The 12,662-nt window shown below is 36.0% G+C and overlaps 1 protein-coding gene across 1 annotated transcript; it reads left to right on the forward strand.

Moving 5' to 3' along the window:
- Window positions 1-11,822: 11,822 nt before the first annotated feature.
- On the forward strand, window positions 11,823-12,662 carry LOC123674504. Its single transcript, XM_045609393.1, has 4 exons — window positions 11,823-11,952; window positions 12,033-12,065; window positions 12,125-12,321; window positions 12,380-12,662. The coding sequence occupies exons 3-4, from the start codon at window positions 12,151-12,153 to the stop codon at window positions 12,557-12,559; spliced, it is 351 nt and encodes a 116-aa protein (XP_045465349.1). The 5' UTR covers window positions 11,823-11,952; window positions 12,033-12,065; window positions 12,125-12,150; the 3' UTR covers window positions 12,560-12,662.

The following is a 12,662-nucleotide window of genomic DNA, read 5'->3' on the forward strand; positions in this document are numbered from 1 at the left end:
AGGTACCTGAAGAGTCCTCTTCTCAGTATTCACTAGCAGATGTTGCATTACTTTCTAGGGAAATCAACAGTGTCATAGATATATTTAAGGATGATTCAGAATTATTTGCAGAAGCCTCATGTGCTTCTCAGACAGTTTCTACGCTTTTATCCCGTCTTTCTGAAAATTCTCAGTCTCCAAACAACAAACCCCAAAGGAAGAAAATATCTCATACTTACTCCATCGGTGACTGTGGCCCCTTTATGGTAATTGTAGAATCAAAGGCAAACGACAATATTGGAAATATGCACCCGATGAATTTTGGTAAAGAATTAGTCCGACTCAAGGTTCCAGGCGTCAAAGACGTGAACAAAAAAGGAAAAAAAAGAATTTCTGTAGAATTCACTAACCCTCTTAGTGCCAACGAATTTTTGTCAAAAAAATCCTTTCATCAACGACCCCAACATCGATGTCTTCGTTCCTTCACGAATGGTTTCTAGCAGAGGTGTCATAAGAGACGTAGGATCTGATATAACTGAAGATGATATACTAAATCACTCTCATTCCAGAATAAAAATTATTGGTGCCCGCCAATTGAATAGAAGAGTCACCAGAGAGGATGTCACTTTTTATATTCCTTCAAACTCTTGGGTTCTCACCTTCCACGGCAAAATTTTGCCTGAGAAGATAGGTATTTTTGGCGTTATAAGACATGTGAATTTGTATGTTGGTCCAGTGATCCAGTGCTACAATTGTTTAAGATACGGCCACACAAAGGTAAACTGTAATTCCCCTAAGGAATCAAGTAAATGTCGAAACTGTGGTGAAAAACATGATGAATCAGAGTGCCCCAATACATCAAACCCCAAATGCTTTTTTTGCCATGGTGATCATGCTGCCACAGATAAAAAATGTCCGGAATACTCCAGACAAAAACAAATTAATAATCTAATTGCTCTTGAGAACATCTCATACTTTGAGGCGATGAAATTAGTCCCAAAATCATATGCTGACAATCTTCCTGATAAGGAAGCAGTGAACCCAGTCACCCGTCCATCATCTTTCCCCCCCTTGGTGCGTCAGGAAAAGAGGTACAACTCCCCTCAGGATGCTACACTAATATCCGTCCAGAACAGAAACTCTCTCCTCCAACCCAGTCACCCAAGAACATCATATTCAACACAATTGAAACGAAGAAAACTTCCCCAATCCCCTGGTTACAATAGGGAAGCCCACAATAACCAGCTTCTCCACCTATCCCTTCCTCTCTCCCCAATTCCTTCAGAAAAATCTAACCTCCCAACAATTCCTTCACAAAAATCTAACCTCCCAACAATTCCTTCAAGAAGTCTTCCCAAAATATCCCTATCAGACGAAGACCTTTTCAAAATTCTAGCACAACGAATATCCAATAATTTTGATTCTGAGTTAGTTAAGAGCCTTATGAACTTTTTGACCAATAATCAACCATCGACATCATCTTCTCAGCTTCCTCAAAATATAAATAAATCTGTTAATCCTGTCCCCACTGTTCCTAATAAATAAACATCAATTATTCCTCTATACCACCTATTTTGCTGTCAGTTTCATTTCCCTCTCTAATCCTAATGTTTAAAATCCTACAGTGGAATATTAGATCTCAAACATCCAACAAAGACAACCTACAATATAAAATAGAGGAATATCATCCGAACATAATACTCCTTTCAGAAACTTGGCTGAAAATCGACCAAACCTTTAAGATACCAGGCTATAACATAATTAGACAGGATAGAAGTACTCGAGGAGGCGGTATAGCCTCGCTCATTAAAGATAACCTGCTTTTCACTGATCATGTCCTCAGTTTATCTCCCCCAGATGGTGTCAACATTCATGCATTTAAAGTTGACTACCTTTCAATTGTGAACATCTACTGCCCTCCAAATATTGTTCTTCCGTTAGATTTCTGGCATAATCTGACCTCTGCCCTCATTTCTCCCTATCTCATCTGGGGCGACATTAATGCTCAGAACCCCTCCTGGGGCTCTCACAATAGAAACAGAAATGGAAATATTCTTGAACAGTTCCTGCTATCAAGCGATTCATGTCTCCTCAACGACGGATCTTCTACAAGAGTCACCCCTCCAGATAAGTCCAGCTCACCAGATATTTGTCTCTGCTCCCCTGATATTAGGATCGACGCTTCATGGGAGGTTCTCCCAGATCCAGGTGGGAGTGACCACTACCCCACTTTAACGACAATTATGGATCTCAACTTACCTGAATTACCTCAAAACTTCTTTTCAACCTCCAAATACAACATTAAAAAGGCTAACTGGTTGTTGTTCCAGGAACTAATTATCCACGAGATCGAACGACAAGATATTCAAGGTCTGGATGATATTCAAGCAATAATTTTATCTGCAGCTGATCGTTCAATTCCTGTAAAAAAACACCCTGAAAAACTCTCCAGCTATAGGGTTCCCTGGTGGGACGACGAGCTAACCACTCACGTAAAAAACAGGTCAGACGCCTATAAAAAATACCGCCTCAATCCCACATTAGAGAATTACTTGAATGCAAAACATAAACAAGCTACAACCAAACGAAAAATCAGAGAAAAGAAGAAAACATCCTTCAGAGAGTTCTGTGGAAGCCTGTCAGTAAAAGATAGTAAAAATCTTTGGAGAAATATCAGAAGATTTCGCTCTGGAGTCTCCACAAGCCCGTCAAGACGAGCCTCTCCTTCTTGTGGCAGAGAAATCCTCTCTAGACTCTGTCCATCTCCTCAGCTTGATTTGAACGAAGAAGATAGAACCCCTCTTAGGAACATGAATCCTCCGCCAGGTAACCACTCCATGTTATTCTCTCCTTTTACTTTATGTGAGATGTCGAAAACCATCTCACCGTAAAAAGGACTCCGCACCTGGTAAAGATGCGATAACGTACTCAATGTTAAAGCATCTTCCCATTCAGGCCAAAAATGTTCTTCTTCAGGTATACAATAGATTATTTACAGACCCCAATATTCCTCCATCCCTCAAAGAAACAATAATTGTTTCCATTTGCAAACCAGGAAAGCCCCCCCACGACCCCAACAGCTACCGTCCCATAGCCCTCACCTCCTGTTTGCTAAAAATTTTTGAGACCCTTATGGCGTCAAGATTGGAGAGAGTTTATGAGCTAAACGTGCCATCAAATGAACCTCAATATGGCTTCCGAAAGGGCAAATCGGTGACTGATGCGCTGACTGCTATTACAGTCCCAATTTACTCGGCGTATGCAATGAATGAAATAACTCTTGTTGTTTTCTTGGATGTTAAACAAGCTTATGACTCTGTAAACTTTGATATTTTAAAATCAGTTTTAATGGCAGAGGGTGTCCCCCTCCAGATTATTAATCTCCTACGAAACCTCATAGTTGATAGAAGTATTTTTCTACTTGACCCATGTCTCAACGAACTAATTGGTCCGGTATCATCTTTCCTAGGCTTAGCTCAGGGTTCCCCCGACAGCTGCCCTCTGTTTAACCTCTTTGTTAAAGGTCTTTCTTCCTTTCTGAACATCCCAGGAGTTGAAGTACTTCAATACGCAGATGACACTACTGTGAAAGCTTCGGGAAAAACATTCAAAGAAGCCTTTGAGAATATGTCCCAGGCATTAGCCCAGGTTGAGGAATGGACACGAAGTAGAGGCCTAACCATTTCGGCAGAGAAATCTCAAGCAATGTGCTTCCACAAGAGAAAAATCTTGGTCAATCTCCCTACTCTTTATATATTCGATAATGCCATCCCCTGGAAAACCTCCACCAAATATCTTGGAGTTACTTTACAGGTCAACATGAATTGGTCCCTCCATATTGAAAACATGCGTTCGAGAGCTACTAGGAACATCAATGTCATGAAGTCGTTGTGTCGGACATGGTGGGGGTCACACCCTCAAACCATGTTAACAATTTATAATGCAATCGTCCTTCCCTTTCTTGACTATGGATCTGTCTTTCTGGGCAGATGCTCCAAGTCTGTTCTCTCTCGACTTGATAGGGTCCAATATTCGGCTATCAGAGTAGCACTAGGCTACATGAAGTCCACGCCTATAAATGGCCTCCTCGCAGAGAGTGGTCAACTTCCCCTGTCCTACCGTCGCATCTGGTTGGCGATCAAGTTTTTGTCAAAGCTAGCTAAGATTTCTCCAAATCCCCTTCTCCAAAGGCTGTCACAACTTTTTTCTTGGCGTCATGCATGGGGTAGTAGACCTATGCCCCCTATATTAGAAGCTCTCAATATGCTCCCAGAGACTGGCTCCTTCTATTCCTCTCCCCTCCTTCCTTGTTTCCAGGTTCCCTTGTGTGTCCACTATCTTGACGTTCCCTATTATTCTTTGAACCTTCGTAAATTGGACTTAGACAATTCAGGTTTGTTCGATGAGAGATGCAGGGATAAATTCCCCGATTTCTCTTTGCTATTCACTGATGCCTCAAAATCGCGAGACCAGGTTGGTATTGGTATATATAGCCCTGGAAATATTTCTTTCAGTGGGAGAGTCCCCTCAAGCTTTTCCATTTCATCTGCTGAACTCCTCGCGATTGATAAAGCCCTATCCATTATTGAGGGAATGACTGATGATGTCCTCATCATTTCTGACTCCAAGTCCGCTCTTGAAAAACTAAAAGGTTGGTTCCCCCATTCCAGTAACGATCACATAACTCTGTCAATTCGAAATAAAATTCACCGCATCACCCAAACTAATCGACAAATTAAATTTGTGTGGGTTCCCAGCCACACAAACATCACTGGTAATGACCAAGCAGATCGCCTTGCTAAAGAGGGCAGTAAAATGTCCCATACCCTTACTATTAAGGGCGATATAAAAGAACATTGGCCCACATTCAAACGCAATATATGGGAAAGATGGAAGACGGAATGGAAGCAAACATCTCTTCATAGAGGTCACCTTTATTCGACCATGATTAACGTTGGTCATTTTAGTAGAAAACCCTGGTTCCACTCATTTGCTGATCTCCCTAGAGGTAATATCACATCAATGAACAGACTCAGAGCAAATCACTGCTGTTCTCCTGCTCATTTGGCTAAAATACAAGTTAGGGATGATGACCTTTGCGAATGCGGAGAGAGAGGGGACTTACAGCACATTTTCTTTTCGTGCTCTCTAAATGATATCAAGTGCAGAAATTTATATGATGACCTCTGTAAGATATACGCTGATCACAACTTCCCACTTAATATTCAAGATTTGATATTCTCTGAGAATGTACTGATATATAGGTCACTCTATGGTTTTTTAAATTCATGTGGGCTTAAACTGTAATGTTTTTTATACAAAATACTAATAATCCCTTCATCCTTTCAGTTCCACAAGTGTTGTCTTTTGTACCGCTCCCCCTGCCCCGGAGCTGGAAAAATACCAACCTCTAATAGTATTGATTGTATTGTACATTGTTCTAAGTTCAAAATAAAAGATAATCTAGTTTAACAAATCTCTCAGTTACAACGAAATGTTCCATGTGTAGATGGCCTCGCTGCCAAGCACAATAAAAGAAGAAGAAGAAGAAGAAGATTAATTATTCATTGGTGAAATTTCTAAAAATGTTTACCCATTTCTTAATTAATATGTGTGCTAGCTAGCAGAATGAAATAAAGAGTATTTTTACATAAACTCTCGAAACAATTGACGGAACCAGCGATCAAGAGAAGACAATTGATGGGCATAGAAAATGAACCTGAAAACTCCCAAGCCTTAGAGCTACCAAAGAGCGATGTCCCCAAAAAAAGAAATAGGTGTGATACATGCTATACAAGCGAAGAAGACCCGATTTACTAAATATTCCTGCAAGAAATGTGAAAAATATTTATTTCTTGAACATTGTGTTCATATTCATGAAAATTTTGCTTGAATTTAATATTTCTGATTTTTCGAGTATTTTTATTTCTGTTTATTTGATTTAAAGGACCCCGCACGGTTCTTATGGAAAATGGGTCCCAGTCGAATTGGCTGAAAATTTAGTATAATGTAGTTTATGAAGTCCTGATCAAATGTCTCCATGGGCACAACAAGATCTAATTTACAGTTTTTGAGATACAGGGTGTCAAACATGCAGAGAGAGGGTTGTTACTTACCTTTAGAAAATCAATAAGGTGGCGATTTTTTTGTTACAAAAAGTTGAAGATAATAATTACAATCTCAATATTGTCGACACGACTTGTAATAAGAAGTTATAAGTTTTTTTATTTCAGCTATGTTTATACCATTTCTCAAAATCAATTCGATGTACAACAGGCACTGATTACAGTATAATATATCCAAAGTCACTTTGGGGTACGCACGCAATCAACCAAACATTCTCTACCCCTTAACCCAATTAATAGGATCTGTTCACGATGCAGGAAACAGACCCCAACCACAAAATTTTGTTCGTTAGGTTTAGTTTTTTATTTTATATCTACGTACGTTGCTAGTCTGATTTCGTGAAAAAAGAACCACCCTATGTAAATAGCCTTAGAACTTTTCCATACAAAACGTATCGACATCCCCATTACGTTTTTAATTTTATGAGACCCTCAACACCGGTCTGTCGATGGCTTTAGCTTTGAATGCACCTCAAATTGCCATGTTGTTTTGAGATTAAATCAGTTACAGTAATTGTTTACTAATGGCGTTGCGATGTTACAGTTTTACTGTTCCCTTAGTTATTCATTATTCTCATACAGAATATACATTTTCTAAATTATGTATATCCTACATACAACATTATTATATTGTATTATATATTCGAGCAAAGATCCTTGTACTTCCAGAGCTAACGCAAAGCGACACTGATGATGGAGGTACACCTCCGAAACCGGTCCTTTTCAAAGCTACTGTGTTAATTTGAGATGAGATCACGTACCAATTGTCTGTATTAAGGTTTACTGTTTCCTCAATGATTCCAAGTTTTCATACAAAAAATACATCTTTGTAGGCCACATAATAAATAATAGTCATAGCTTTTTGTAATAATGTCAGCCACATTTCTCATAATATGAAGTGTATGCAAGATGAAAAAAAATGCTCTATTATTCTATAATTAGTCTTGTATGGTTTTTGGGACATGCTTCGCAGGCCATCAACCAAACATTCGCTCGGCCTACCCCCTAACCGAATTAAATGATCCGTACAAGATGCAACAAATAGACAAGAGCTATAGAATATTGATCATATTATATTTGGTTTTCTACTTTTATGTTTAATTTTTTTATATGTTCCTGAAAAAAATTAAATTACTACAACTAAAAAAGTGGAAGACCCCGTATACCCAGCAAACCATGTTGTTATATGCGCCTTACCGTTACATAACATCCCTAAGAAATGAGGTACATACCTGATACATCTCAAAACTAATGTATCTGGTACATAACATTTCATATATCCACGAGATTATCTGAATTGTTCATGTATCATATACGTAACATTTTTATATTACTGAAGTTACATATATGATATATATTCAGGTTTCATGAAGGCTATATTGATCAGTTATATACGTGTATGTAAGATAGTTACGTATCATATATCATATATGTAACATTCGTAATATATATGTTACATTGTTAATATTACGTAAATGTTATATAAATATAGCATATTCATGATATATATTAATCAGATCTACACAAGTACGTTTCATAATTACATATAGTTTTTTCAAACCCAATGAAAAAATGAAATTAAATTGAAATTTGAACTGCTTCTTCGAGTGACAATTTAAATTTCCCGCATTCTCTAGGTGGCGCTATAAACATTGTGAACCGTATTTTGGATTCGCGCTAAAAGACAAGTGTAAATTTCCATTTACGAACTTTATCCTACTTTTCATTACTCTCGTAGAAAAGAGAAATATTTCTATCAGAGATTAATCTTTGATTTCTATTATATGTGATAGTTACTTGTTCTATTGTATTGATACAATAATAATATATAAATATATATATATATTATTCTTAGACATTAGTTGTTTTTTATATTTTCGTGAAAACGTGGACGTGAGGAATATTTGCAAGGTAAGTGCATTTATGTATACTAACTAGGTAACTACATTTAAATATACAGGTCTCTATAAAAAAGGAAAGTGAGAGATTCTATGGGCAATTTCAAATCCTATAAGCATGTGACTGCAAACGCTTTATTTTCGAGATACCGGTGTTTCTTATCGTAGTTCTAATTTTTTGTAATGATTATACCTACTAGTTTATTGAATCTTAATAAATCTCCGCTACATATTGGATAAATATAAGTACCAACGCATCGTCTCACTTTTATAATAAATTTAATCGTCACAGCTTACTCACTGGATCTTTGTAATAATTTGAATTTTCCTGAAGATTATACTAGAGAATTGTTTGAATTTTTTTTTCGAAATCGGTAGTAGGTACGACAAAACTACAAGAAACTAAAAAATGTAGCACTGGAGCAATGTTGCTCTTTCATATTTCTAAACTGCCAGTGCGGTCCACCATAAAAAAGTTCTGGAGGGAAGAAAGTGCAGGGCACTGTTCCTGAAAAAATATCACTCTGTATATTTGCATTCAAAGTTAGCATATAACATGATGAAAACTTCAAATTGAAACATCTATATATATATATATATATATATATATATATCTTCTGAAAGGAATAAGTTGCTTGAGGTGGAAATTTGAAAAAAAATTAAAGTTTAACATTGTATTTCGAAAACAAAGCGTTTGTGTGCCCACGTTCATTGGACTTTTTTTGAAATGATAATAGAAATCTGTAGTTTTCGTTGCTACCTCCCTGTATAAATGTTCAATAAATTTACAAATTACCAGATCGAAACTTCATTTTATTAAATCTATTATTCTTCATTGTTCAAAGATGCACCGAACAAAGCAAAGAAAATTGGTAACAGAGCTATCTACAGGACAGAGACGTAGATTGATAGCTGCCCAAAAAAAATATTTTCTTGGAAATGAGACTAGAACTCCTACTTCTGTGTCTGCTATTCCTGCTGATAGTTGTCCATCGAGTTCCAAACAAAATATAGAAAATATATCTTCTTTGGAACAAGAAATACATTCTAGTGATTCTAATAGTTTTAGTAAAATACAAAGTGACACTCATACTGCTCAAATCGCTAGCTCTATTTTAAGTCCATCTAATGTCGTATATAATAATAATCTTTGTGTAAATGATGATGAAACATTTACTACATCACTCCGTTCTTGTTTCATTAAACATAATATTTCGCAGTCAGCTATTAGTGATATTTTGAAAGTGCTGGTAAATCATTGTTGCAAATGATCCTTTGGATGCAAGAACTTTCATGAAAACGCAGAGGAATGTTAGTTCCAAGATAGATAATGTCAATGGGGGGCAATACTGTCATGTGGGTGTTCTGGATATAGAGTGTGCCCTCTTGAAATCAAACTAGATTTCAACATAGACGGTCTTCCAGTCTCCAAAAGTATAAACGGTCAGTTCTGGCCAATACTGGCTGCAATCCATGATGACTTTTATTCACACCCGTTTCCTGTAGGAATTCATTATGGAAATAGCAAACCCTCAGATTCTAATTTATTTTTGAAACCTTTCGTTGAGGAAATGAAAATCTTGCTTGACAAGGGTTTGGATTACAATGGTCACCATGTACAAATTAGGGTCAATGCAATAATATGTGACTCCCCTGCTAGAGCCTTTATTTGTGGAATAAAAAGTCATACTGGATTTTTTGGATGTCCCAAATGTGAGACTGAGGGTGACTTTATTGAGAATAGACTAGTTTTTCCAGAATTAACTGCGAAATTAAGAAATAACTTTTCGTTCAGAAATAAAAGCCAGCCAGAACACCACAAAATTGATACTATACTTCAAGAGCTTGACATTGACATGATCTCACAAATACCTTTGGATCCAATGCATTTGGTTCATTTGGGAGTGACAAAACGGTTACTTCAATTTTGGGTACAGGGAAGAATGGATGTTAGGATGAATAAAGCGAGGCTTGTAGAAAGCGAGTTGCGTTATTCAAAATTGAAGGAATTCATCACTAATGAATTCTCCCGTTTACCTAGGCCTCTTTCAGATGTAAATAGATGGAAGGCAACTGAATTGAGGCTTTTTTTGTTATACACAGGGATAGTTGTATTGAGGGATTCTCTGCCAAAAGCTATGTACCACTATTTTTTATCTTTATCAGTAGCCATTCGGATTTTATCCAGCTCACATTTATCTCATTTGATTTGTTATGCAGAAGAGAATTTGAAATATTTTGTTCAAAAGTATTCATCTTTCTATGGAAAACAATATCTCAATTTTAATGTACATTGTTTGATACATTTATGTAATGAAGTTAGGAATTCTGGACCAATTCAGAATTTCAGCGCTTTTTAATTTGAGAATTACATGTACCAATTAAAACAAAAGCTTAAAACTTCAGGCAAACCACTTCATCAGATAGTGAACAGATTAAATGAAGCAAAATCTTTGGACATTGAATCATCTGAAAATAAATCTTATCCAGAGTTCCATATCTCAGGTCAAACTGTCAAACTGATAGAATTTTCAAATTTCTCCATTTCTTCAAAAAAACCTAATAATTGTTTTATATTGAAAAGTGGTAAAATTATAATTATTGAGAATAAGAAGATCGAGGGCACTAAAGTGTTCATAACTTGTAGATATTTCACAAAATATCTCGATTTGTTTAGAGTACCATGTCAATCATCTTTGGTTGGAATATTTACAGTATGCCTTGAGGATTTGAGTGGAGTTGTTAATATTGAATTTACTGATGATATATTTTCAAGCAAATGCTTGCTACTTCCAGACCAAGCAAATAATAATTATATTGTAATGAAGCTGGTTCATTGCTGAATTTTATTTTTTGTGTAAACCTTTTGGGTTACGTTCATTAAATGCATATAGTAATTTTCTTTATCTGGTTGGTTGTTGTTTTATTGAAAGTCATTTATTAAATCAAATATCTATTTGTAATTTAGTTCAAATTTTTTTTTCTCTATTCATTCAAAACTGAAATTCTTTTTCAAACCTGGCTGACCTTCTAAAATGAATTATAATGAAAATTTTGCTCAGTTGGGTTTCAGAATACAAAATGGCTTACGCAGTATTCCATTTTATCGAAGATGATGTATTCAGTGAAGTTCCTGTAAGTTGGCTGAATTCAGACAATACTGAATGTGTCTGGCCCCCGAATAATCCTAAAAATGTTACAAATTTAATAAAAATGAGAGCTGCCCCCAAAAGTGACTGGCCCTCTCACAAAATAAATTTGGAGGGAATATATGGTAAGTTTATATAATATTGAACAATGTATTATGATATGTGAAGTAAATGGGCCTTATTCTATGGGATATTATCTTCATGAGCATTTACTTTTTGAATCACTCCTTTAAAACATTAAATTTTTCCAGAAAATATGAAAAGGCGATTAAAAAAGCAGGGAATAATGATTATACTTCTTCTGCTGATGAAGTTAGAGGAAGGGGGATGAGAAAGAAAATTCCTCAGTACTCTTCAAGTGAATTAGGTGGTAATTAGTGATGTGTGTTAACCTTGTTCAATAGTTTCAACTGATATTGACATTTTCAGATAGTATGACTTCACCTCCTTTCATAAACTTACAAGGGACTGAAGTGATATGGAAGCAGTCTGATAATGCATTCAGTATGACTGGCATGATCTCTGATGAACAGATTATTGATGGTAAGATTAGACGTTGCATATCAAAGGAAAATATTGCTCGCTCAAACTGTAGCAGAAATAAACTGATAAAATTATTTTCTACCGATACCCTCACATATCAAAACATTGACCATGTAACTTGTAGTTGAAATATATCTTACATTTCTCATGTTTCAGTAAATTCACTTGAGGACATTACCCCATTCCACGATGAGGCTATAAATAAAGCTAGCTCTAGTACACATCACATCACCTGCGCCAGCACTCAAGCAGATTTCGGTAATTATACTATATACTTCATTGATGTAATTGATATTCGATTTGATTAATTTTCAACTGAATATTTGATTTTCTGTTAGAACCTTATGAAAACAAGTTGGAGAAAAAAATTGGTAAGTATATAAACCCAAAAACATTTGTTTGTATGATAATCAGAAAAATTATATTGCAGATGCACTATTGGCTTTGGTCAATTCAATGTCCATAAAAATGGAAGAAATGAATGAAAGGCTCAAACATATAGAAGTGACCCAACAACCGAACACTGCCAATTTAAAATTCTTTCTGGAGAATCTTCCATGTGATAGCATGGAAGATATGAAAAGACTAAATGACCTGCTGGAGAAGGAGGAAGAGAAAAATAACTTTGTAAGTTAACTTTTAGTTCTCTATATAAAGAACTAATCATTATTTTCATCTCTTATAGATGAACTACCTTCAAACATTTGGCGGTGCACACCCTAAAGATAGGGTGAAGAGAATGATGAAAACTATTATGACAAACAAGCTAGCATTGAGTTGCTCCTGGCTGGGCTTGAGGAATAATATAAGAGCAAGTGATTTCCTCTGCATAAAAATAGCTCAAAGTAAGATTCTATGGTATTAGGTATGCTGCTTTTTTTCATTTTGAATTCAGTTCAATGCTATTAATTTTAAGGTTTTATTGTCACTCTTTTTTCTCCTTTCAATGACCTGCAAGAAATTATTAA

The sequence above is a fragment of the Harmonia axyridis genome, chromosome 3 (assembly GCF_914767665.1).
Source record: "Harmonia axyridis chromosome 3, icHarAxyr1.1, whole genome shotgun sequence".
Classification (NCBI taxonomy): domain Eukaryota; kingdom Metazoa; phylum Arthropoda; class Insecta; order Coleoptera; family Coccinellidae; genus Harmonia; species Harmonia axyridis.